Source organism: Marmota monax, unplaced genomic scaffold (genome assembly GCF_021218885.2).
Source record: "Marmota monax isolate L192 unplaced genomic scaffold, Marmota_monax_Labrador192_F-V1.1 WCK01_AAM20220418_F8-fsc00004, whole genome shotgun sequence".
Taxonomy (NCBI): Eukaryota; Metazoa; Chordata; class Mammalia; order Rodentia; family Sciuridae; genus Marmota; species Marmota monax.
Genome location: NW_026692881.1, coordinates 5,730,738 through 5,752,342, shown reverse-complemented (window position 1 = coordinate 5,752,342; position 21,605 = coordinate 5,730,738). Strand labels below are relative to the sequence as shown.

The 21,605-nt window shown below is 50.7% G+C and overlaps 1 protein-coding gene across 1 annotated transcript; it reads right to left on the bottom strand.

The window, feature by feature from the left end:
* Positions 1-696: 696 nt before the first annotated feature.
* Opn4 (opsin 4) lies at positions 697-9,357 on the bottom strand. The gene is made up of 11 exons (XM_046450150.2): positions 9,073-9,357; positions 7,861-8,034; positions 7,343-7,347; positions 6,481-6,614; positions 5,930-6,133; positions 5,149-5,320; positions 4,653-4,808; positions 3,259-3,366; positions 2,163-2,343; positions 877-1,047; positions 697-747 (listed from the first exon to the last, which is right to left on the bottom strand). The coding sequence occupies exons 1-11, from the start codon at positions 9,211-9,213 to the stop codon at positions 697-699; spliced, it is 1,497 nt and encodes a 498-aa protein (XP_046306106.1). The 5' UTR covers positions 9,214-9,357.
* Positions 9,358-21,605: the final 12,248 nt, after the last annotated feature.

The window sequence follows — 21,605 nt, the reverse complement described above, 5'->3', positions numbered from 1 at the left end:
AACTGCAGAGAGTAGCCCTGGGCTCCCCTCTCATAATCACATAGAGAAGCCACATGAGAACGGCAGGCAGGAATGCATCTGAGGTCTTGGACTGACTAGAGAAGCCCGAGAGTGCCCAGGAGTCAACTGGTGGGTTGAGAGAAGGGGGTGAGAGAAGGGCAGGGCAGGGAGCTGTCAGCTGAGGGAGGAGGGGCTGCCCAGGGCGCCTGTGCAAACGGAATTTCCAACGTTCCAGAATATGGCCTTCTCTAATCGCCATCGACATTCCGTTCCATAGGCACTTGGGCTGACAGCTGGCCTTCTTTTAATAGCCACAAGTATTCTGGGTGACATCCTGATCTCAGGGCGTTTGTGGTGAGCACATACACAGCTTGTAGCCTCTCCCCCCAGGTATGTCCAGTCTTGAAATCACACAGAGAGATGCATACCATCCACACTCAGTCACACGCAAACACAGAAGACACATGGGGACACGTTCAGTTGTGTGTCCTGAGGTGTCACAGTGACAGAAAGCATATGCTGGGCACATGGTCACACATATGCACAAGTTGTGCTCTGCCGGCTGCAGACCACATACCTTCATGGATATATGCATTTATATACACGTGTGCATATGTCCGTCATGGCACTACATAGCCAACAGCACCGCCTGCTAAATGTGTACATAGACAGTTACCCAGACACACCCAAGAATAGTCACAGACCATACAGACCCTGCTCAGGAAGTCCTGGAGTCACGGAGACCCCCTAGCAGGCAAGGGGAAAACTGGGGTGTATGGGGTAGGGGTGGGTGATTCCCACAGGGCATTGGCCCTGCCCATAAGAACAAGTCCCCCTTCCAGGCCATTCACTTGTCTCTACTTCCCACATCTTTACAGATTGGCAGGTACTATACCCAATCACCTTCCTGAAAGTCTCAGCTTCCTGTCCTTGGGACCTGGAAGGGGCTGTGGCTTCCTCATCCTCCAGGATCTGACCACAGAGAGACCATCCATTCATTTGCTGGGCAGCCCCCCAAGCAGCTGCTGCCTCCGTGTCTGTCCAGCCCTGGGGGAAGAGGGAGAGCAACTGTGAGGTGAGAAGGACACTCTGCATCTTGTCCCTCCCCTGTTCCTCTCAGGTTCTTCTTGACCTTCCCCACACATATTCAAACATATCTACACATATTGATAGCAAACTACGTGTGCCTGTGCTAAGTGTGGGCGTGTGCTGGCACGCACTTACACACACACACCTTCCCAAGCATGTTGGTGTTCAGATTTGGGGGTGAATGGGTGGTCTTCATGAGGGTCTAGGCCTCTGTTAATAAATTAGACTTATTTATTCTTCACTACAATGGTTCAGGGAAGGGACCCTGACAACTCCTCCTTCATCTCCTTAATAGAGACCCTCAAAGATGGGACAGTGGAGGGAGATCACTGTCCATCTAAAGTCTGTCCATAGCAGTTCTTGGTGAGAGCCACAGTGGGCCCTGGAGGAGAAGGATGGAGGAACCTGGCTAGAGCCTTGGGGAGCTCTCCTGGCAACATTTAGGGCTCCCACAGATCCAGGCCCTGGGGAGGGCTGATGGGCTGGAGGCTCCAAAGACCAACATTAACCGTCGAATCAGCACCCAGATATGGGCACACCACAATCTTCTAGTCACTGTGAATAGAAAGACTATTCACCCTTTCCAGGGAGGATGCAGAGGCTCAGAGGGGTGAGGGACTGGCCCAGGCTCACATCGCGAGGATGAGGTAAGCTCAATCTCCAGGTCAGTTCCCTGACTCCACGGCCAATGCTCCTCCTTCCCTTTCCTGTGGCTCTTCAAGGTGCCCAGGGTGAGGGGACTTAATGCTGAGGAATGAGGCCTCTGAGCTGGCTTTGTCTCTAGATGCCTATTTAGAGCCCCAAATACTAATCTTTTCAGTCTTGACAGCATGGAAAAAGAGACCTCTTGGAGTTGGAAGACCAGTGTTCAGACTAGACTTGCTGCCAAGACAACTCAGGTCAGCCCATCCCTTCCCTGGCCCCAGTGACCCTGCCTATCTTGGAAGATGATGTACTGGAGGTCTCTCAGTCTCAGTGGCAGCTCTGCCAGGGCATGTGGCCTTCCCAGAGCCCTAGGGCTGGTAGAGGAAGGGATGGTAAGGTGCCAGCCAGCTAGTGTTCAGCATCCTTACCACCTCATTCTCAGAGCCCAGGGACTCCTGGCGCCTCTGTCCAGAGATCCAGCTGACTTCGGAGGCATGGCTGATCAGAGTGGAGCGGTGGGTAGAGCGGTAGCTGAGGGATGGGCGGCCATGCTGGCTGGACACACCTAGCAGCTTCTTCAGGAAGGGCAGGTTCTGGGAGATGGCCATCCTGCAGGGCCACACATCTGGTTAGGGACACAAGAGGTAAGGGAAGGACAGACAGACTGAAACATGGCTAAGGTTGGTGGATAAACAGATGCTGGGTGATGGGAACAGACAGGCAGTCACTGGGAGTCATGGGAGGCAATGAACATGGACAGACAGAAGCTGAATGATGAGGCAGACAGAGGCTGGGAGAAGGAGACCAGTGGGCTTACAGAATGGTGGGATGGATAGACAGACTGTGGGGTGGTAGGTGTGGAAAGAGAGACTTAGAGTAACAGGTTCATTCAGGTGAATGTTGGTTCCAGCCCACATGTGGCTGGCTTAAGCCATATCTCCGAAAGTGGGGATCAGGGACACTCCTGAGTGCTTAGGATGGACCAGTTGGGTCTTGCAGTTCACTTTTTCAGAGGGAGCTGTGTGATAGAAACTTCCAGGCTAAAAGAAACACTGAAAGTCCCATAGAAAAGGTGCCTCATTGCTCATAGCAGAGTATGAACTGGCCACCACCGCCCCAAAGACCCTGCCAGAGCTCTTGAGGTGAAGCCAAGTGCTCCCTGCTTGGTTCTCTTAAGGCACTTGTGTCTGGGGTCTTGTCTTAACAGGGACAGCAATGTTGAGTTGCCATCCTAGATGCCTTATGACCCAGCTCCAATGAGGTAAGCTCAACCCCCTAATTAGGATTGGACACTGCCCAAGAAGACTTGATATTCCTCCAAACAGCCCTCTTGGAAACTGAGATAGGAGAGGGTCATACCAACTCCAGACCCCACCCACTGTTGTTGTCTGCTCCTGGCAGCTCACGGCCCCCACCCAAAGTACATACAAGAGACAAGACAGATGACAGACTTCGGCTGCATCTGCAGGCCCAGGCCTTCCATGCCCATAGGTGGGGCCCTGGAGGCCTGGAGAAGGGCCATACCTGTACTTGGGGTGGATGATAGCATAAATGATGGGGTTGTGGATGGCAGAGGCCTTGGCGATAACGGCCGGCACTGAGCTCATGTAGGGAGTCAGGAGGTGCGCATACCTAGGACAGAGAAGATATGTGGCCCTCCATCCTTCTCCCCAGTTGGTTTTCCCCCATCAATCTTCTTCCTCTGAGTCAGATCTTGCCAAGGCCCAAACCCTAGCCCACCCCAAACCAATACAGCTGGGTCAGCCCTGTATCAGGGAGAATTCTGGACTAAAGTGGACAGGGGGGAAGCTAGTAGGGATGGTTGAGGATGGGTCTCTGGGAGAAAGATATGCCAGGGTTAGCTGGGGATGATTCACCAAGTCCCACTATCTTAGAGCCTGTGCTGCTGACAATATCTCCTGGTGCTTTCCATTGACCCATCTACACAGCTCTTCCCATACCCCAGCCTCACCCTGATGCCCACTTGCTCTCCTATCTTTCCTCCTCCTCCTTCTGTTCCTGCTCCTCCTTCTTTTTTTTTTTTTTTGTTCTGGGGATTGAACCTAGGGGCACTTAAACACTGAGTTAGATCTCCAGCCCTTTCTTTTTCTTTTTAAAATATTTTTTTTAGTTGTAGATGGACACAATATCTTTATTTTTATTTATTTATTTTTATGTGGTGCTGAGGATTGAACCTAGGGCCTCATGTGTGCTAAGCAAGCACTCTACCACTGAGCTACAACCCCAGCCCCCCAGCCCTTTCTTAAAAAAAAATAATTTTTAGTTTGAGACAGGGTCTCACTAAGTTGCTTAGGGCCTCTCTAAGTTGCTGAGGCTGGCTTTGAACTTGCGATTCTCCTGACTCAGCCTCCTGAGCTACTGGGATTACAGGCATGCACCCTTACACCTGGCTCTCCTGTCTTTCTTAGAGAAAACTCACAGTAGGCTCTTCGAAGGGACCAGGCCATCCATACACAAGAAGGTCCATAGATGAACACTTCCAAGGTTTCATAACTCTCCATGTCACAAAAGTGTTTCTGAAGTCTAGCCTATACTCATGCTACTATAGATGCTAAAGTCCCAGACTCTAGTTAAAAAGGACTATAGGGCACCTCTTAGGGATTCAAGTAGGATGCCCACAGCCCAGGTAGAGGAGACCAGAAGCTCAAGGAGAGCTGCATGTTCCCAAGGGGATTGGCAGGCCCTCTGGCTGAATCTAGAGGTGGCCCAGAGTTCCTCCAACATATGCCTTGGAGCTGGGTAGAGTCCCTTGGTTGGGAAAAGAATAAGACTTGGAGGCTGGACTTAGGGTGTGAGGATGGCTGGCTCAGGCTGGGCTTGAAGGGAGAGGCCATCCAGGGGTCCCTTTCCCTTCCCACACCTTCAACCCCTGCCCCAACCCCTTAGCTCCTGCTCACCCAGCAAAGGCCACCAGGGCCACAGTGGAGTAGGGGGCCCAGGAGACTATGAAGAGAAGGATGACCAGCAGCGCGATCTTGGCCACCTTCCACTCACTCTGCATCCTCTGCCACTGCCGCCGCCGTCGTGGGGACTCGCCACAGCCCTCACAGGCCCTGGGAAGGGTGTGTATTCTTGAACTGACCCCATTCCAGTTGCAGTGAGTACTAGAATCATGAATGCTGTCAGGAGCTTCCCTGGACCATCCCTGGGGCACTTGGAAGGGGGTTATCCCTTCCAGAAAATTCTCATTACCCTGATTCTCACCAGCCTTTTTGAGGTTCTACCTGGGGTAGAACCTTCTCTACCCCCTCAGACATGCCTAAAATCCCCTCCTCATAAACCTTGTCTCTGGAGTTTTTTCTAGGTGCCCCCACCCAATAAGCACACGTTAGCATACCTGTAGCTGGGACTACCCGGGAGGGTGGGGCAGGGTCTCTGTTAGCTGTCACTTACCGGCCTGTCTCCCGGATGGCCCTGAAGATGAAGATGTAGCAGTAGATGATGACAAACAGGGGTAGGAAGAACACGAAGCAGACGAGCAGCATGGTGTAGGCACGCACAGAGGGCGTGAAGGTCATGTAGTCCCAGGAGCAGGATGTCAGCAGCCCCTCAGGCACATAGGCGCCTGTGAGCGGGACAGGTGCTCAGCCTCCTCAGTGGCACTGCCTAGACTCCTTGTCCATCAAGGGCTTCATATGTGATATTTGGGCCTCTACCCTGTCCAGTGCAGTGAGGAAGCCTGTGGCAATTGGGGGATGTGGAGGGACCTTCCCAAGGTGATTCTGGCAGGGGTACCAGCTCAGGGGACAGCTGGCAAAGCCCAAAGCCCACAGCTGCTCATTTTTGCTAGACTGTAGCAGAGGCCTCACTCCAGTTCCAGGGTCATGCTCACTGATCTCTGTCCCACAAGGGCTAGAGCCTTACTGCTTACCCTCCTGCCCACTGAGGTTCGCACTCCAGTCCCTGCCTAGTCTGACTCACTGCAAACTTGGTATTACACATTCAAGAACACCTGAATTTGGGGACAGACTGTCCAGGTGATCCTCTGGCCCCTAACAGAGTGCCCTCAGTCTCCCCTGCTGCTAGTGATTGATGCCCCTGAATGCCCATCTGACTTGGGGCTCAGGAGGTCCCTGGGTCCCCCCTGTCAGTTGATTGACCCAAGTTTACCCACCTCCCTTTAACCCCTCTCCCAGTCTATCTGCCCCTCCCCAAATTCTACCAGAACACTTACTCCAGCCAAAAAAGGGTGGCAGACTCCAGGCCAGGGCATAGAACCAGACACCCAGCAGGAAAAATGCTGCCCTCTTCTTGGATGCCATCCCAATGGTAGCCAGGGGGCGTGTGATCACCAGGTAGCGGTCCAAGGCGATGGCCGTCAGGGTTATCATAGAGGAGATGCCAAAGAGAGCCCCACAGAAGGCATAGAACTCACAACCTGTGGGCACAGCCCTCTTCCCTAAGTCCTTGGGGGAGGGATTCAATCAGGTACCCAAGTGGAGGGAGGCATTGGGGATGGGATGAACTTGGCTCCTTCTCTGACCTCTCAGGAAACCAGGCCTGAGCCTTCTCCACCCTGTCTACCATCCACATCTGACTGAGGCTGGCAGAGGACTCAGGACTAGAACCTGATCTTCCCTTCTCACTCACTCATGGAATTGAGGGCAGCTGCTCACTCTACCCAGGAGGAATGGAATCGCCTCTTCTGGGTCACTCTCCCCAGTGGGCAACCCCATGCCAAACCCCTCCCCCTCCCTCCAGCCAAAGGGAGCCCCAGGTGTCTACCTGCCTCCCCAAAGAGCCACCGCTTATAGAGACTGCTGGCGAAGAAGATGGGGGCCTGGGTGGAGGACATGAGGAAGTCACTGACAGCGAGGTTGATAATAAACATGTTGGCAGGTGTCCGGAGGCTTCTGCTCCTGTGAGGGTTGGAAGTGGTTAGGGGGTGTTTCCTAATACCTCCAGAGTTGTGAGGAGCTTCCATCACCCCTCAACTACACACACACACACACACACACACATGTACATGCAGACAGGCCGTGCTGCTGGGCCACACTCCTAGCCCTCTGTCCAACAGGCACCGTCTGAGGAGCAGTTGACCCCTCAGTGCCAGCTGAGAGGGACCCCAAGGCAGCTCCCTCAGAACTTCTCTCCAAAACTCCTATATCGCCCAGGGGAGGCCAGTTCTCAGGTCACATCCATTTCCTCTTCTCAGCCTCTGGATTCCCTCTGTGTGACTCACAGTTTCTCCTTAGACAACCCTCTCCAGGCCCTGGTCTCCCCAGTGGCTTCTTCCCAGGCTCCTCCTCCCATGCCTTCCATGAACTCATGCTCCTTCCTTGTCCTTCTTCCAATGTCCTGCCTGGCCCAGGCCTTGCTGGGTACAGCTGTCTCTGTTGCTCTCATCCTCATGATGGCAAAGGGCAGAGGACTGTGAACCCAGGCCAGCCACCTTCACAAACCTTGTCTCCTGACACCATCTGTCTTTGCATCTACCACTGAGGGATGCATCATGATTCCCATTTTCCAGAGGAGAGCACTGAGGCCCTAACTCATGAAGTGACTTGCTCCCAATCATGACATTCAGTAAGTGCACAGTCAGGATTCAAAGACTCCTTTGCAGGGCAATGCACAAACACAAACCTACTTCATCTTCATTGGACACCATGGAGGAAGTCACAACTCCATTTACAGATAATAATAAAAAATGAGGTCAAAGGGGATAAATGGCTTTCTCTGTCCTTTTATAAGTTGGTGGGGAGTCAGGGACTGACTATTTGTGTTCACTTCTCCACTGGCCTGCCAGCAGGACAGGTTGAGAGAAGCCTATGGTGGTTGCCAAGTGGCTTGAGGACTCAGCATCCTGTGCCCAAGGCTGCTCTTGAGGATGTCCCCTGGGGCAGGATGGCAGAGGTGATCTGAAAGCAGGGCAGAGTGGTCAGACACCCAATATTCTAGGGGTAACAGATGACATTCCTGGGGCCCAATTGACATATGCCATTCAAGTTTACTTGGACTAATTTTCCCCCTTTTCTGAGCTTAAAGATTGAAGCCTGGAACCTGAGATCATTGAAGGCTTGGCCGTGGCCCCCCAGCTAGCCTCAACAGCACCCTGGGCAGAGCTGGGCAATGTTCTGGTCCTTGTGTTCTGGTCACCCTTCTTGCCCTGGATCCAGTTCCACCAATCAGGTACCTGCAGAACGTATAGATGACTGTCAGATTGCCCATCATCCCCGTGAGCCCCACCAGCAGGATCACCGTGCCCAGGGTATAGTGAGCATGATCTGGAACATCAACTGTGGGGAAGGGGATCCGGGCAGCAGTCTGAGCCCCAGTTGCCTATGAAGAGACAGAGAAATGAAGGTCACACATTATCTCCCATCACCTTCAAATGTCTCTGAAAAGGAAGAGGGTTCCCAGAAGGGCAGGTAGAAAAATTGAGGTACAGAATGGCAAAGCCACTTGTCCATACAGCCAGCTAGTGGCCAAAATTGGAATGGAAATGCGGTTCTTCCTAAACCTGAACCCATAGGTGTGAGGCTTCTGTGTGTGGGCTTAGGCAACTTGTTGGAGACTGGTCAGACAGACAGGTGCCCGATAATCAGGGATATGACTTGGATGACCTTAAGAAGGCAGAGCCATCTCCTAGGTTGTCCCTCCCAGATGAAGGGGCACCGCTATCAAGGTTCAAAGGAGAAGTTGCATTCCCTCATACCATAGCTGGGTAGGGCTGATCTTGATGCCTGGCAAGAGAGAAGAGGAAGGAATTTCCTTTGCAAAGATGAAGTGGGTCTCCCAGAGTCACAGCAGAGAGGTCATTACCCTCTGAATTTAGTACAAAGAATTTAAAAACCTCTCCTATCCATTCCCTTTCCAGGAAGAAGATTGATCTGCTCTCTCTCCTGCCCAACATTCCACTGTAGCCTGAACAAATCCTGAGGCCCCGGATATGCCTTCCCCTCTGAAAGGCTCCACAGGGCATCTGGCCAACTTCTGGAAGAAGGGGATACAAGCCACAAGCAGGTCAGGGTTGGCCTTTGTGGTTCTTTTTCTTTTTAGTTGTCAATTAACCTGTATTTTATTTACTTACAATCAGTGCTGAGAATCAAACCCAGTGCCTCACACATGGTAGGCAAACGTTCTACCACTGAGTCACAACCCCAGCCCCTTTTGTGTTTCTTTAATGCTCTCTGCAGGAGAGAACATTGTACCCTCCTCTCAGCCAATTTGTGTAGGACAAGCTCAGAGAGGTCTGGTGACATGACCAAAGTCCCACAGCAGAACTCAGACCTTTCCTATATCCCTGTCAAAACACTTGAGGAGGTGTAGGAAGTGGGGAGGGAAGGCTCTGTGCATGCACAAGCTCCTCGGGCTTACCGTAGGGCTGGCAGGTAGAAGCTGGGCCAGGCTGGAGACACTGCTCTGGGTGCTGTCCCACATGCTGGGTGGAGCTGAGGTGGCCCCCAAAGTGGGCTCCTGGGCTGGGCCTGGTGAGACTGACCCTGAAGTAGTGTTCATCCTGAGGTCCTTGTTTGATCTCACAGAGAAGTCAAGGGCATGGGGAGCTAGAACTTTAGTGGTGCCCAGCCTCCTAGCTTTCCTCCATCCTTGGCACTGCTGCGCGTTCCACCTGCTGGCTCCTCCCGCATTCAGTGCCGGCACAGCCAGAGCTGCTCTGGGGGCTGCTCAGTGTCCAGCGAAGTGCAAAGAAATGAGTATCACAGATACAGCCACTCACAGCCACAGGGTCCCTCCCCATTTTAAGTAGCAGTGCTGGGGGCTGCACATGCTCAGTTGCTGCTTGCTTCTGGCTCCTTCAGATGCAGGTCCCTGGGTGTCTATCCACCAGGGTCTGATGATGGCAGAAATGAATGTGTGTATGCCTGAGAGAAAGGGTATGTGTGATTGTGTACATGCTTCAGGGGACATTGCTAAGCTCTGCTCTGGGACACTGGCACAAGACTTTGTCTTCCCCTCTAAATATGTCCTGCCTTCTTTCTTCCCTGAGCTCATCAAGAATAGCCTCTGGGGCTGGGGTTGTGGTTCAGATGTAGAGCGCTCACCTAGCATGCATGAGGCATTGGGTTCAAACCTCAGCACCACATAAAAATAAAATAAAGATATTGTGTCCACCTATAACTAAACAAAAAGAACAGCCTCTGCCATCCCAGGAACCCCATGGATATCTGTGGGACGGTGAACCTGGATGTGGCCCTATCCCAAAATCTGGCCCACGGCATCTTCACAACCACCATGCACAGAGCCAAGACTGCTTACCCCATCCGCAGACAAAGAAACTAAGGATGAGATGAGATTAGTATGGTCAGGGTGAGAGCAGATCATGAGACATTTTATGTTTATACTTTTTTTTAATATATCTATAAATATTTTAATTGAAGTATAAAAATAAAAATAAACACACAAAATTAGATAAAAGAAACCAGAGAATTCACCCAGGCCTACAAGCCTAGTCTACTGCCTTTCAGAGGTAGTGATGGGTATCCCAGCCTGCTCTTTGCCCCCTTGGAGGAGGCAGCAGGAGCTGAAAGTGATGGGCCCCTCTCCTATAATCTGAGCACATTGTCTCCAGGGCAGCCTGCTCAGCCCGTGTTCCAGAGAGGCTGACACAGGGGCATGGTCTGCTGGGCTTCCAGGTACATTCTACTTGGGGACTGGGTCCTGAGGTACAGTGAGATTTGTGGGCCACTGGAATGGAAAGATATATCAACTCCTCTTCTGGGAGTCCCCCCATATTTACAAACAGTTGTTCTAGAGCCCAAGATTTGGGATAGAGGGTGGAACACCCTCACTCAGCTCCCCAACCAGCAGCTCAGATGAATTTGTTCCTCAGGCCTTTCCATTTCAAGCTCACAGAAGCTCCCCTGGGTGGTGGTGGATAAGGCTGAAGACTGGCTTTGCTTTCTGTCTTTAAGCTCTAAGTGGACATGCCATGCTTTTGAATGTGGATTTAACAACTCCTCTCAGCTGGGAGCAAATTCTGAGTTGACAAAAAGTCCCACAAAGTCCTGTTTATATACTGCAAATTAAGAAAGAATGCTGATGATGTAGCTGGCACAGGGGTTTGAGGGTGGTACAGGGAAAATATGTTTGTCCTGTGGATGAGTGAGGAAGGAGTCCACATACCCGGAGGCACCAGAGGCCTCAAAGCAACACTTCAATTGAATTGAATGCCCCACACATGGGCCTTCAGAAGCCCACAGTTCCTTTGATAGTGACCTTTCTCCATAATGGAAGCACAGCAGCTCTCACAGGCAAAACTGAGGTCCCCTCATACTCCTATCCCTTTAGGGAGAGTCCCCTACCATGACCCTCTGCACCCCACACCCTCCCAGAAGATCTCCTGCCCAGAGCCTGCTGTCTAACTCAGCCAGGAAAGCAGTCTCCACCTCCAATAGTCCCTTGTGGCCACCACTGCCCAGGCTGTCCTGACTACAAACCATGGCCTGAGGTGGGGAACCACTGACCTTCTACAGCCCTCCTTGGACTAGGCAGCTCCTACTCTCCCAGGAACACAGCTGTGCTCCCTTCCCCTGAGCACCTCTTTTCTCCATGCTACCTCTTGGAACTCTCCTTATACTTGGCTCAGTGTGAGACCCAGCCTCTTACAGTCCCTCCTGGCTGCCCTGTTGACAGTTCCATGGGCCTGTGCCATTTAAGAATCTCAGCACAGGTATAATCGGGAGAGGTCCTCAAGCCCTCACGTTCCCACCCTAGCTACAGTCCACTCCTCCAGAGGTAACCTGCTCTCCCTCTCCCTGGACCAGTCCCACAGGGCAGGCTGTTCTCCATGCTCAATGCCAGCTGCTGGTTCCTGGTGCTTTCTAGCCCCAGAGACCCCTGGCCTTCCTGGCTCCCCACTTTTCTCTTGTACTTCTTCTTACATCGCATTCCTCATGCCATAGCCCTAAAAGTCTTAGAAAAATCAATTCCAATCAGATAAACCTAGGCTTAACCCTTTGATGACTTCTGAATTAGAGCTAATGAAATGAAGGGGATAAAGGAAAGTTCTACAACATTACCTTATAAAGGGATAAGAAGTGGGTTTTAACTGTCCTGGTGGCATGCATCTGTAGTCCCAGCTACATAAGAGGTTGACATAGGAGGATCCTTTGAGCTCATGAGTTCAAGACCAGCTTGGGTAATATAGCGAGATCCCATCTCAAGAAAAAAAAAAGTGAGTTTTATTGGGGAGACAAAAGCATGAATAGATGGCAAAAAGCAGCATGTTGTCCCTCTCTCAGTGACTGTGTGAGTGGCTAGGCTGCTGTCACACCACAGGGCTGTGTATAGATGCAAGGACCTGCCTCTTACTACTGCCTTTTCTAATGATGCTCCAGAGTAGTTTTGTCTGGGAGGACTCAACAGCCAAGCTCAGGCGCCAGGCAGACTGGGTGTGTCTGCCAGCTGGGCAGGGAGGTGCCTGAAAGCATCAGCTGCCAGTACCTGGGGACATTACTGGAAGATGGATGTAAGCTGTGGGGGAGGGGGGGCCTGATCACATGGGGAGTGCAGGTCAGGGGCAGCCATTGAATCTGCTAACTGTGGTGCCTGGCAACCAGACTGGCCTCCTCTTGGACAAGTACAGCACACTGTCCCTCTGGTCACCTAGCTGCTGCTCACATGCTACTCCCAAAACCTTACTGTTATGGTTTAGATGTGAGGTGTCCCCCCAAAGCTCATGTGTGGTACAATGCAAGAAAATTTAGAGATACAATGATTGGGCTAGAAGGGCCTTAACCTAATCAGTGCATTAATCTGCTTGAATGGATTAATTGGCTGATGACCATAGACAGGTAGGGTATGGCTGGAGGTGGGTAGCTGAGGTGTACCTTTGGGGCTTATTTTGTCCTTCTTGAGGTCAGCTTCCTTCTTTCACCATAGTCGTCCCCCATGATGTTCTGCCTCAATCTTGGACCCAAAGCAATGGAGCCAGTTATCTGTGGATTGAGACCTATGAAACCGTGAGCCCTAAATAATTTTTCTTCCTCTAAAATTGCTCTTGTCAGGTCTTGTGGTCACAGTGGGAAATAAAAATCTGAATAAAACACCCATCCATGTTCTAGGTCTCAGTTCAAACATGCCTCATCAAGGTCCTCGAGGAAGATGTCCTGAGGACCCAGGCTGTTCGCATACTCCTCCCTGTCTTTTAGAGCACTTATCATCCATGTCATTTGCAAGTATGTCAGTCTCTCTTCTTTAACTGCAGACAGGTCTGTTTTGTACACTTTTGTAACCTAGGCAGTACACACTGCCTAGCAGAGTGACTGTTGTATCAGGAAAATCAAAACCTCCTTGGTCCTTACATCTCAAAGTGTCATCCAAGGACTGGTCACTTCAGTGTCACCTGGAGCTTTTTGGAAATGCAGACTCCCCAGATCTACTGATCCAGGTGGTCCAATTCCCACATTACACGGGGGGAAGGTGCTGTTCTAGACTCTTGAGAGGACTTCAGGGTGATGACAGGTGGTGGAAATGCTGATCGGAGGGCGCACCTGGAGATTAGTGATAATAGGATGCACTGCCTTGCCCAAGGCAAGGAGGACTACAGAAGAAAGGGCTGTCCCCAGATCCCAGAGGCTGGGACTGTTGGCAAAGTGCCCCAGAAAGAAGGTACTCACAAGTCGGGACACAGCTGCTGGAGCAGTACCATGGTGAGTGGAATATGGATTCCTCTCTGTTCTTTCCTCTTATTTCCTATCTTTTGCAGGTGCCAATCCCACCTGGAAGCCATAGAGTCTTGAGAGATGTGGTTCCCTGTGATGGAAAGCAGAACTGGGGAAGGACGATGGAGCAAATGGGCAGTTGCTTCCCCTCCCCGGCAAGTGTCACTCCCTCCAACCACCAAACATCTGCCTCTGTAGCCAGTAGAAAGTGTGGTCCTCCTTTCCATGACCTGCAGCTCATCTGGGGATGCTCCTGCTCCTTGACTTCCCACTGTTGGCCGGGGGCTCTCTTGGAGTGATAGCCTGAGACCTGGAGGGATGGTGGGACTGGTTCTCTGCCTACCCAGACTCTGTGGTGTCCCTGGATCAGCCCAAACCACCCTCCTGCTCAGCCTGGCCTAGACATCTATGGTCAATTACACTTGTCCTCTCACTCCTACTGCCACCTGCTATACCAGGGTCATCAGGGGCTGAATGTGTACTGTGGAATCCAGGTCCCTCGCCACAGCTCTGCAGTGACTGATGTCTGCTCTTCACACTTTGAGGGTGCCACTGGAGGTGGGAAAAGCTTTTCAGGTCCCTCATCCTCAGGGGTATAGAAAGCAGGAGTCCTAAGAGCTGCCAGGGGCAGAGAATTGAAGGCTGGGCAGGGGGCAGGCAGTGGGGACACAGAGAGTGTTATTTAATGTTAGATGAGACAGAAATTAGAAACGGTTCAACAGTGGGCCCTCGGCAGATACGCACTTTGGGGAAATGGAATCAGCCAGCCATCATCAACACTGTCTATGGAGCCTGTTGCTGACCTTACTCACAGGCCTTCTGAGACCACAAATTCCTGTTCTCTGTAGATAAGTCCTGGAAGCCCTCACAAGAAAAACGGATAGAAAAGCCAGGGGGTCAAGAGGCTCCTGGACCCTGTGGATCTGTATTTCTGGCCATAGGACCCAGCATCCAAAGCGGCAGGTCTCTCTGCCCTCTGGCCCAGCCCAGCCAGTGGCACTGTAAAGCCAATTCCATGCTATCCTGTTCTCTTCTGGGGGTTCGCTTCCTCATCCTGGGGCTGACGAGACTATCTAGTTACCACAGAGGCTCCTGGGAAATTCTCAGAAGCTATTGCCAGGGGAATATTGAATGTCTTAATAGGCACAGCCCTGAAGGCACCTGGCCAGCTGCTCACCTGGGACTCCACCTTACCTGAAATCTGGTAAATCCCATCAGAATGGAAACCTCCTCCTTGTGGCCTGGGGAGAGGGGCTAGAAATGCAGAGACTCAGAAAATCCTTAGCTGTGTGCTGCTTATGCCATAGAATGCCTGCAGCTCTGTACTTTGTCCTGCCCTGGGCCTAGGGATGCCATCCCCCCAACTCCTCCCCAGGGTCCGCCTGCCCATGGGAGCCAGTCAAGTAACCAAGGGGTTCTGCTAATGCCTCAAGGAAATCGAAAGTCCTGTGGCCCTCCTCTTCCCTTCCCTTCCCTCTGTATCTCCCCCCACCCTTTACTCCCCACTCTGCGGTGCTCCCACTGAGTTCTCTTCTGAGCAGCCTGTATCAACCAAATGGTGAAAGTAGGGGAAAGCTACAACCTCCAGGAGGGGAAGAGAATGTGACAGCCTGTGAGACTGCTTCTTATTCCCACAGAGCACCTCAGCACCTCCTGATGGTGCCCATGTACCTGGTCTGGGTCACTGTCCCTGAGCACTCAGGCCTGTCCCCGATGCGGGTCCTCCCAGTTCGTGTGTGTTGTCACAGCAATTCCACCCTGGGGGGATTCCAAGGTCATCCCCTGTGAGTACCACATGTTCATTAGACACCTACAGCATGTGCCACACCCTGGGCTGGTGTCAGACACAGTGGCGGCCCTAGGTGAGCTCCATGTATAATCAGGAAGGGTGCTTCAGAAAGCAGCCATTTTTTCCTTAGCCAGAGGCTTCTGTGAGGGGTTTAGGTGAGAGAGAGGCAAAGCAAAGGGATTCAGACAAAGAAAGTCAAGGGAAAACATGAGTAAGACCCAGAAAACAAACTTTTCACTTGAAAATTGACCACACACCCAAGAAAACATGTGGAAAAACCCACCACGTGTGTGGTCCTGTATTTCACATACCTGGGGCACACCCAGCACCCATCAAAAGCAATCTGCTTGCTACCGGATTTAAAGAATGAAACTCATTCCTTAGGGTCTCTGACATTTCCTTGTTTACAACACAGAGCATTCTGGCATATTCAGCAGTCTTCTACACCCAGAGATTATGTGGTTACTGACCTTTTAGTAACAGACTGGAACTTGGGGAAAAAGCAATGTTCTTTCTCAACGTGCTTTAGCTGATCATAACCAAGTGTCCAAATCATTTCCTACAAAGTGGGGCATTTGCCTAAGGAGAGGAGAGAGGGAGGAAGTCACCCATTTTGAGTTATGACATCCCAGAGCGATTTTTTGATGGCTAAAAGAAATGGGGTATCAAAGACAAGTGGAGCAGGATGGAAATCTATAGAGAGCCCCTGAGATGTTCTCAGTTAAAAGCAATTCTGGCATAGAAATGTGTGCCAGGGTCTATGGCCACCCCATAGCTCTCATTTATCTTAGCCTGGCTTGAGTGGTACCAGAGAGTTCTGAATGGAAACTGCAGTAGAGTTGGCTTAATCTTTTTTTTTTTTTCAGTATTAGAGATTGAAACTGGAGGCGCTCTACTACTGAACTACATGCCAAGATAATTTTGTATATCATCATTCTCATTATTATTATTTTAAAATAATTTTTTTAGATATTGATGGACCTTTATTTTATTCATTTATTTATATTCGGTGCTGAGAATTGAACCCACGTGCCTCACACATGCTAGGCAAGTGCTCTACCACTGAGCCACAATCACAGCTCCATGACGATGCTGCTGCTGCTGCTGATGATGTTGTTATTTTGTGTGTGTGTGGTACTGGGGATTGGACTCATAGGTGCTTTGTTACTGAGCTACATCCCAGTTTTATTTTTTATTTTGAGACAGAGTCTTACTAAATTGCAGAGGTCAACCTGCAATCACCTGCCTCACTCAGCCTTCTGAGTCACTGGGATACAGGCTTGCTCTACCACACCCAGCTTTGGCTTTATATTTTGATGTGACTATAGACATGTAGACATGTCAGTTTGCAGGCAAAATCCCAAAGCTGTAAACAGTATAAACTTGATCTTCCATCAGGCCTGGCATGGTCAGGCTGACCTCAGCCAGCATTCCACTTTCCCTATCTGCTACAATGATCTGGATAGTGATAAAGAAACTCACATCTCTGAAAGTGAGGCAAAGAATGAAAATACTGCCGTACACTGTGCAACATGACATTTGGGTCAACGAGGGAGTGCATATGAGATGGTGGTCCCATAAAATTATATCATCTGGTGACATCATAGCCATCTTAATTGGTGTAAATACACTCTGTGATGTTAGCACCATGATGCTATCACTCAACAACACACTTCTCAGAACATATACCTGTCACTAAGCCTCCCAGGACTTCTAAGGGCTCTGTGGGAAAGTATGTGAATACTCTCCTGATGCCTGACTCAGTCCTGGTTCCCAGCTTACAGGGGCTGCTGAGGCAGGAAGCAAGATCCTGGTCTCCCCTGGAATTAGTCAGCTTTTCAGAGCTGTGACCAAAATAATTAACAAGAACAACTGAGAAGAGGAAAAAATTATTTTGGCTCATGATTTCAGAGGATTAAATTCTTGGTCGGCTGGCTCCAAAGTAGAAACATCAGGAAGGAAAAGCATGGCAGAGGAAGGCTGCTCAACTGAGAAAGAGAGAGAGAGAGAGAGAGAGAGAGGAGAGAGAGAGAAGAAGAGGAGGAGGAGGAGGAGGAGGAGGAGGAGGAGAAGGACGACGAGGACGAGGACGAGGGGGAGGGGGAGGAGGAGGAGGGGTCCAGGGACAAGATAAACCCCTTCCAGGGCATGTCTCAGTGACCTATTTCCTCCAACTAATTCCTGCCTCCCAGTAATCATCCAGTTATCCATCAAATACATTAATCCACTGATGAGATCAGAACCCTCAGGAAACAATCATTGCCTAAAAGACCCTTTCTCACTGGAGGGTTTCAACCCCTGGGCTTTGTGGGGAACACTGCAGATCCAAGCACAACAGCTGGGGCTGCAGTGTTTGAACAGTACCGTACCCCCTCCAGGTGATTACCTTGCAGTTTAAGAAATGATGGAACCTGGAGTCTACTCTTGGAGACTAAGTTAGTTGGCCCAGTTGTGACCTGGGCAGCGGAACTTTTTAAAATGCTGCTTAACACAAAGTAATCTGCACCTGAACTGCACTCTGTGCCCCTGCTGCCATCCACACAGCTGCACTCACAGCGTATGCTCACCAGCTCTCTCACACACAGCAGGTCCCAGCTCCCAGCCCCAGCTCTGCTCTAGATGTTGCTGCTGCCTGGCAGCTGGGCCTGGGAGCAGACTTTCCCACCTTCTCTGACCTGTAGCTTCTCAGGACCAAGGTCTGGATTCAGGCCCCTGACAGGGAGCTAGAGGGAGTCTCCTCTGAGTCACCCCATAGGCTGACTGGGGATCTTCAAAACTGCCCCTTCTGCTGGAAGAATTTGCCTGCACCAGGCTCCCATCCCTACAGGCTGGGTCCTTGATGCCCAACTCAGTCTGACAAGACCTGCCTACTCCACAAGGGTCTTCACCCTTATTCCTGAGCCCTCTTGTCCAGTTTGCAATGTGTGCTTTCTCATTTCTTGACATCAACTTTGATCCCTTGAAGTCCACAGAGCTGAACAACACCCCTGTGTGGGTGGGGAAACTTTGATAGGTGTGAGCCTCCCAGAGACCAGAGGTCCCTAGTCTGCTGCAGCTGCCCCTGTCTGAGGGTGAGCTATGCTTGTGGTAGTGTCCCACTAGAGGGACAGGGAGCCACTGAGCCTTCCTGGGAGAGCCAGGCAGAGCATGGCAGTGGAGACAGAGACCAAGAGGTGGTTACCAAGGTGTAGGGTGACTTCTAATGCCTGGGGCTGCCTTTCACATCTGCCACAAAGGGAACAGAGGGGCTGGGGATGTGGCTCAAGTGGTAACGCACTCGCCTGGCATGCGCGGGGCACTGGGTTCAATCCTCAGCACCACATAAAAATAAAATAAAGATGTTGTGTCCACCGAGAACTAAAAAATAAATGTTAAAAAATTCTCTCTCTCTCTCTCTCAAAAAAAAGGGGGAGGGGGGAGGGACAGAAGCCCAGAGCTAGGCCCTAAAATCAAGCGCCAGAGGACAGAATGCCCAGTTCAGCCTGTGTATCTGCTCTACCCACTTCAAGAGACTATGTTTCCCACCAGAAGCCCCAGCTTTCACCTGCCACTGAAAAGATTCTTGGAATCCTACTTTTGTTGGCAAAACTTTGTGGCTTCTCTAGCTTCTCCGAAGGGCCAGAAGCCAAGAATTCATGCCAGCATTGAGGAGGGCAGACACTTGTCCACCCCTTCTCTTGTGTTCCACAGGGGACTCTGCTTCTCCAGCAGGGGGCAGGGACGAGTCACCTGGATGGAATTGAAGAGGGGGTGGGGGTGGAGGAAAGAGAGGGAGGAGAGAGAGAGAGGTGTGTCTGGTCTGGGGAAGTGAATTCCTGGATTTGTTTTGTAGCTTTTGTGTGATCTAATTGATATAAGCACATCCTTTAGAAATAAAATAGCACTGAAAGGCTTATATGAAAGCCAGTTCCCTGACTCGTTCTTCCTGCTTTACAATTCTACCTCCTGGAAGCAGCCACTTTCAACCCTTCATTATCTCTTCTGCTACTTATCTCTATGTTTATAAATAAAAAGCTTATGCTGCCAAATCTTGTTTGGAATATGGAGAAAAGGATTTTTCCTGTTGTCAGCTAAATCCCCAAATCAGGAGCCAAGAGGCTTAGAGGTCCTGATATTCTGGAAGGAATGTCATCGAGCTGAACTCCCACCCCACCCTCCACACACACACACACACACACACACAAGTGGAGTGCAAACTTGCCCTTGGGTCCCACCCTATCTGAACCCAGCATTCCAGGGGACTTGCAGGTAATTTTCCTCCCATGGGGCTGGCATCTAATGACTCTCCCATCCCTATGTCTTCATAGGATTATCTGGCTGGGTTATTTGTTGGGGGACTCCTGATGCCAGTTTTCCTGGAGAGAAGGTGAATGAAGGATTGGGTTGCTGAGAGAGAAGTGTCTCAGCATATTCATTTACCCTATCATCTCAGTTCAGTACCTCCATACCCCCTTTGCCCTCCTGTTTTGCCCTCCTCAGAGAAGACCCTCCCATCTTCTGCTTTGATGGAAAGACAGCAATACAGAGTGGGGAAGACACTGAGGGACCTACCTCCTTCTTAAACAGCACCCAGCAACCCTCCCTGTGGATCTCCCTCTTCCCTTCACCATTTCCACCTTGGAAGGATCCTGCCTCAACATCTTATTATTGCAGTCCATGTGTGGTTGTTCCCACTGCAAGTTTAGGACTTGGCTTTTAGGGGGCTACTGAGTCAGTTTCTATTCATCCACCCACTTCTATATTCTAGATGTTTGTTGGTATTATTTCCTCTGTGTTCTCCTCACCATTGGAGATATGTGTTGTTAAGCTGCTCATTTACTGTGATCTCAGTGGAAGTTTTGGAGCGAGAACAAAATTAGATATGTGTGTTCCATTTGCCATCTTTACCCAGAAATCCCCAGTGTGGTTTTTGCTCTTAGACAACATGAGTCTGTGTATTTTATGTTCCTTCTTCTTGACTTTAGGCTGAGAGGACAGGGGTGGGGGCAGGAGTTGGTAATAATGCACAAAATTGCCAGCCCGATGCAGTTCCAGTCTTTGTTATGGTATCTGTATTCTGCTCTTTCTTCTGACATTGGTTAATTAATCAATAGTCTAGGTTTTTATTACTGTATTCATTTTGGAGCTCACTGGGTTGGCTCCTGGGAGAGACAATGTCTATGAAGAGGTTTTCATTGCCTATGGCAATCCCCCACCTGGAAGACTCTCCATAAATATCTTTGTGCATTAAAGTTGGTCCTTCTTGAAGTTTATTTACCTAGAGTGTCTGAAGTGGGATTCTGGGATGTGGCCCCTGCTGTAAGGGTGGTACCCTTCTCAGGTTCCCTCATGCCTTGGCCCCTCCATTCAACACGGCCATATGGGGTTCAGCAGCAGACTGGATTGTACTGAACAGAAAAGCCCAAACTAGATCAAACTGCCTCCATCCAGGGACTGGAAACAAAACACTTTTTTAAATTTTTATTTTCCAGGACATGAGCCTGAAAACTTTAAAGATTTTTAAGTGCACCAGGCTCCTTCCTATTTACAAGACTAACCAATAAGCAACATTGGAGCTTCAGTCCCTTCTCCCCAGCAACCCAGGCCTGAATAGGAGTTTTCCTGGGCTTAGATTTCTGATGTTCAGACTTGCAGCACAGAGGTTATGGTTCCTCATGAGAAAGAACCCAGACCTGGAATCCCTGTATTCAGTTTTCAATTCCATGGAAGAGAGCTGAGCTGCATTTTTTCCATCTTATGTTTTTCTGGCCCTGCCTCTGGTTAGTGTCCAAGAGAGGCTGGAATCCAGGTAGCCTATTTGTAAGCCTCACTCACCACAGGGGCAGACTTTGTCCTCAGTCTAGTGCCTGCGGATGACACACAGTCAGCATCTGCAGGAGCTGGGGGCTTTGAGGAGGATACTGGCAAAAGGATGATGCTTCCTATAGAGCCAGGCCTCAGACACCCCTGAGAAGGGCAGGGGCGCTCATCTGAGCATGTGTGTCCCTCATGGAAAGCTATCTCAGCTCTTGCTGGCATCTCTCCCATCAGAGGTCACCTTCCTCTCTCCCTCCCCACTCAGCCCTGGTCTTTGTTTTGGCTGTAATCGTCCTGTGCTCAGAGCTGGCTCATGACAAGACCTGGACCCAGTGAAGCATTTGGGTGGAGCTGACCTGGGAGAGGCTCAGGAATGACTCCCTTTGCCCTCTTGCCTGTGCCTTGCAAGTTTACAAGCAAGGAACCATAGCAGCTGGTGCTGCTATGGACCCTCGCTAGGCCTTGCTGGGTACTGGGTCTGGCCCTCAGCCTGCCTGCCTGAAGCCCCAGGAGCCGGGCATTTTTTCCCCAGCTTATAGAGAGCCCACCACTCTTGCCACTTTTCAATCAGAATTTCTGGGACTTCAAATTCAAAGACACCAAAATGTCAGGGTGGGAGGGTTCAATCAGACCTGGGAGTC

Coding starts and splice junctions, on each gene's coding strand:
- Opn4 (XM_046450150.2), bottom strand. CDS start 9,213: ATGAACACTACTTCAGGGTCAGTCTCACCAGGCCCAGCCCAGGAGCCC. Junction 8,035..9,072: donor TTCTACCTGCCAGCCCTACG/GTAAGCCCGAGG, acceptor GTCTCTTCATAG/GCAACTGGGGCTCAGACTGC. Junction 6,134..6,480: donor GTGGCTCTTTGGGGAGGCAG/GTAGACACCTGG, acceptor CTGTGCCCACAG/GTTGTGAGTTCTATGCCTTC.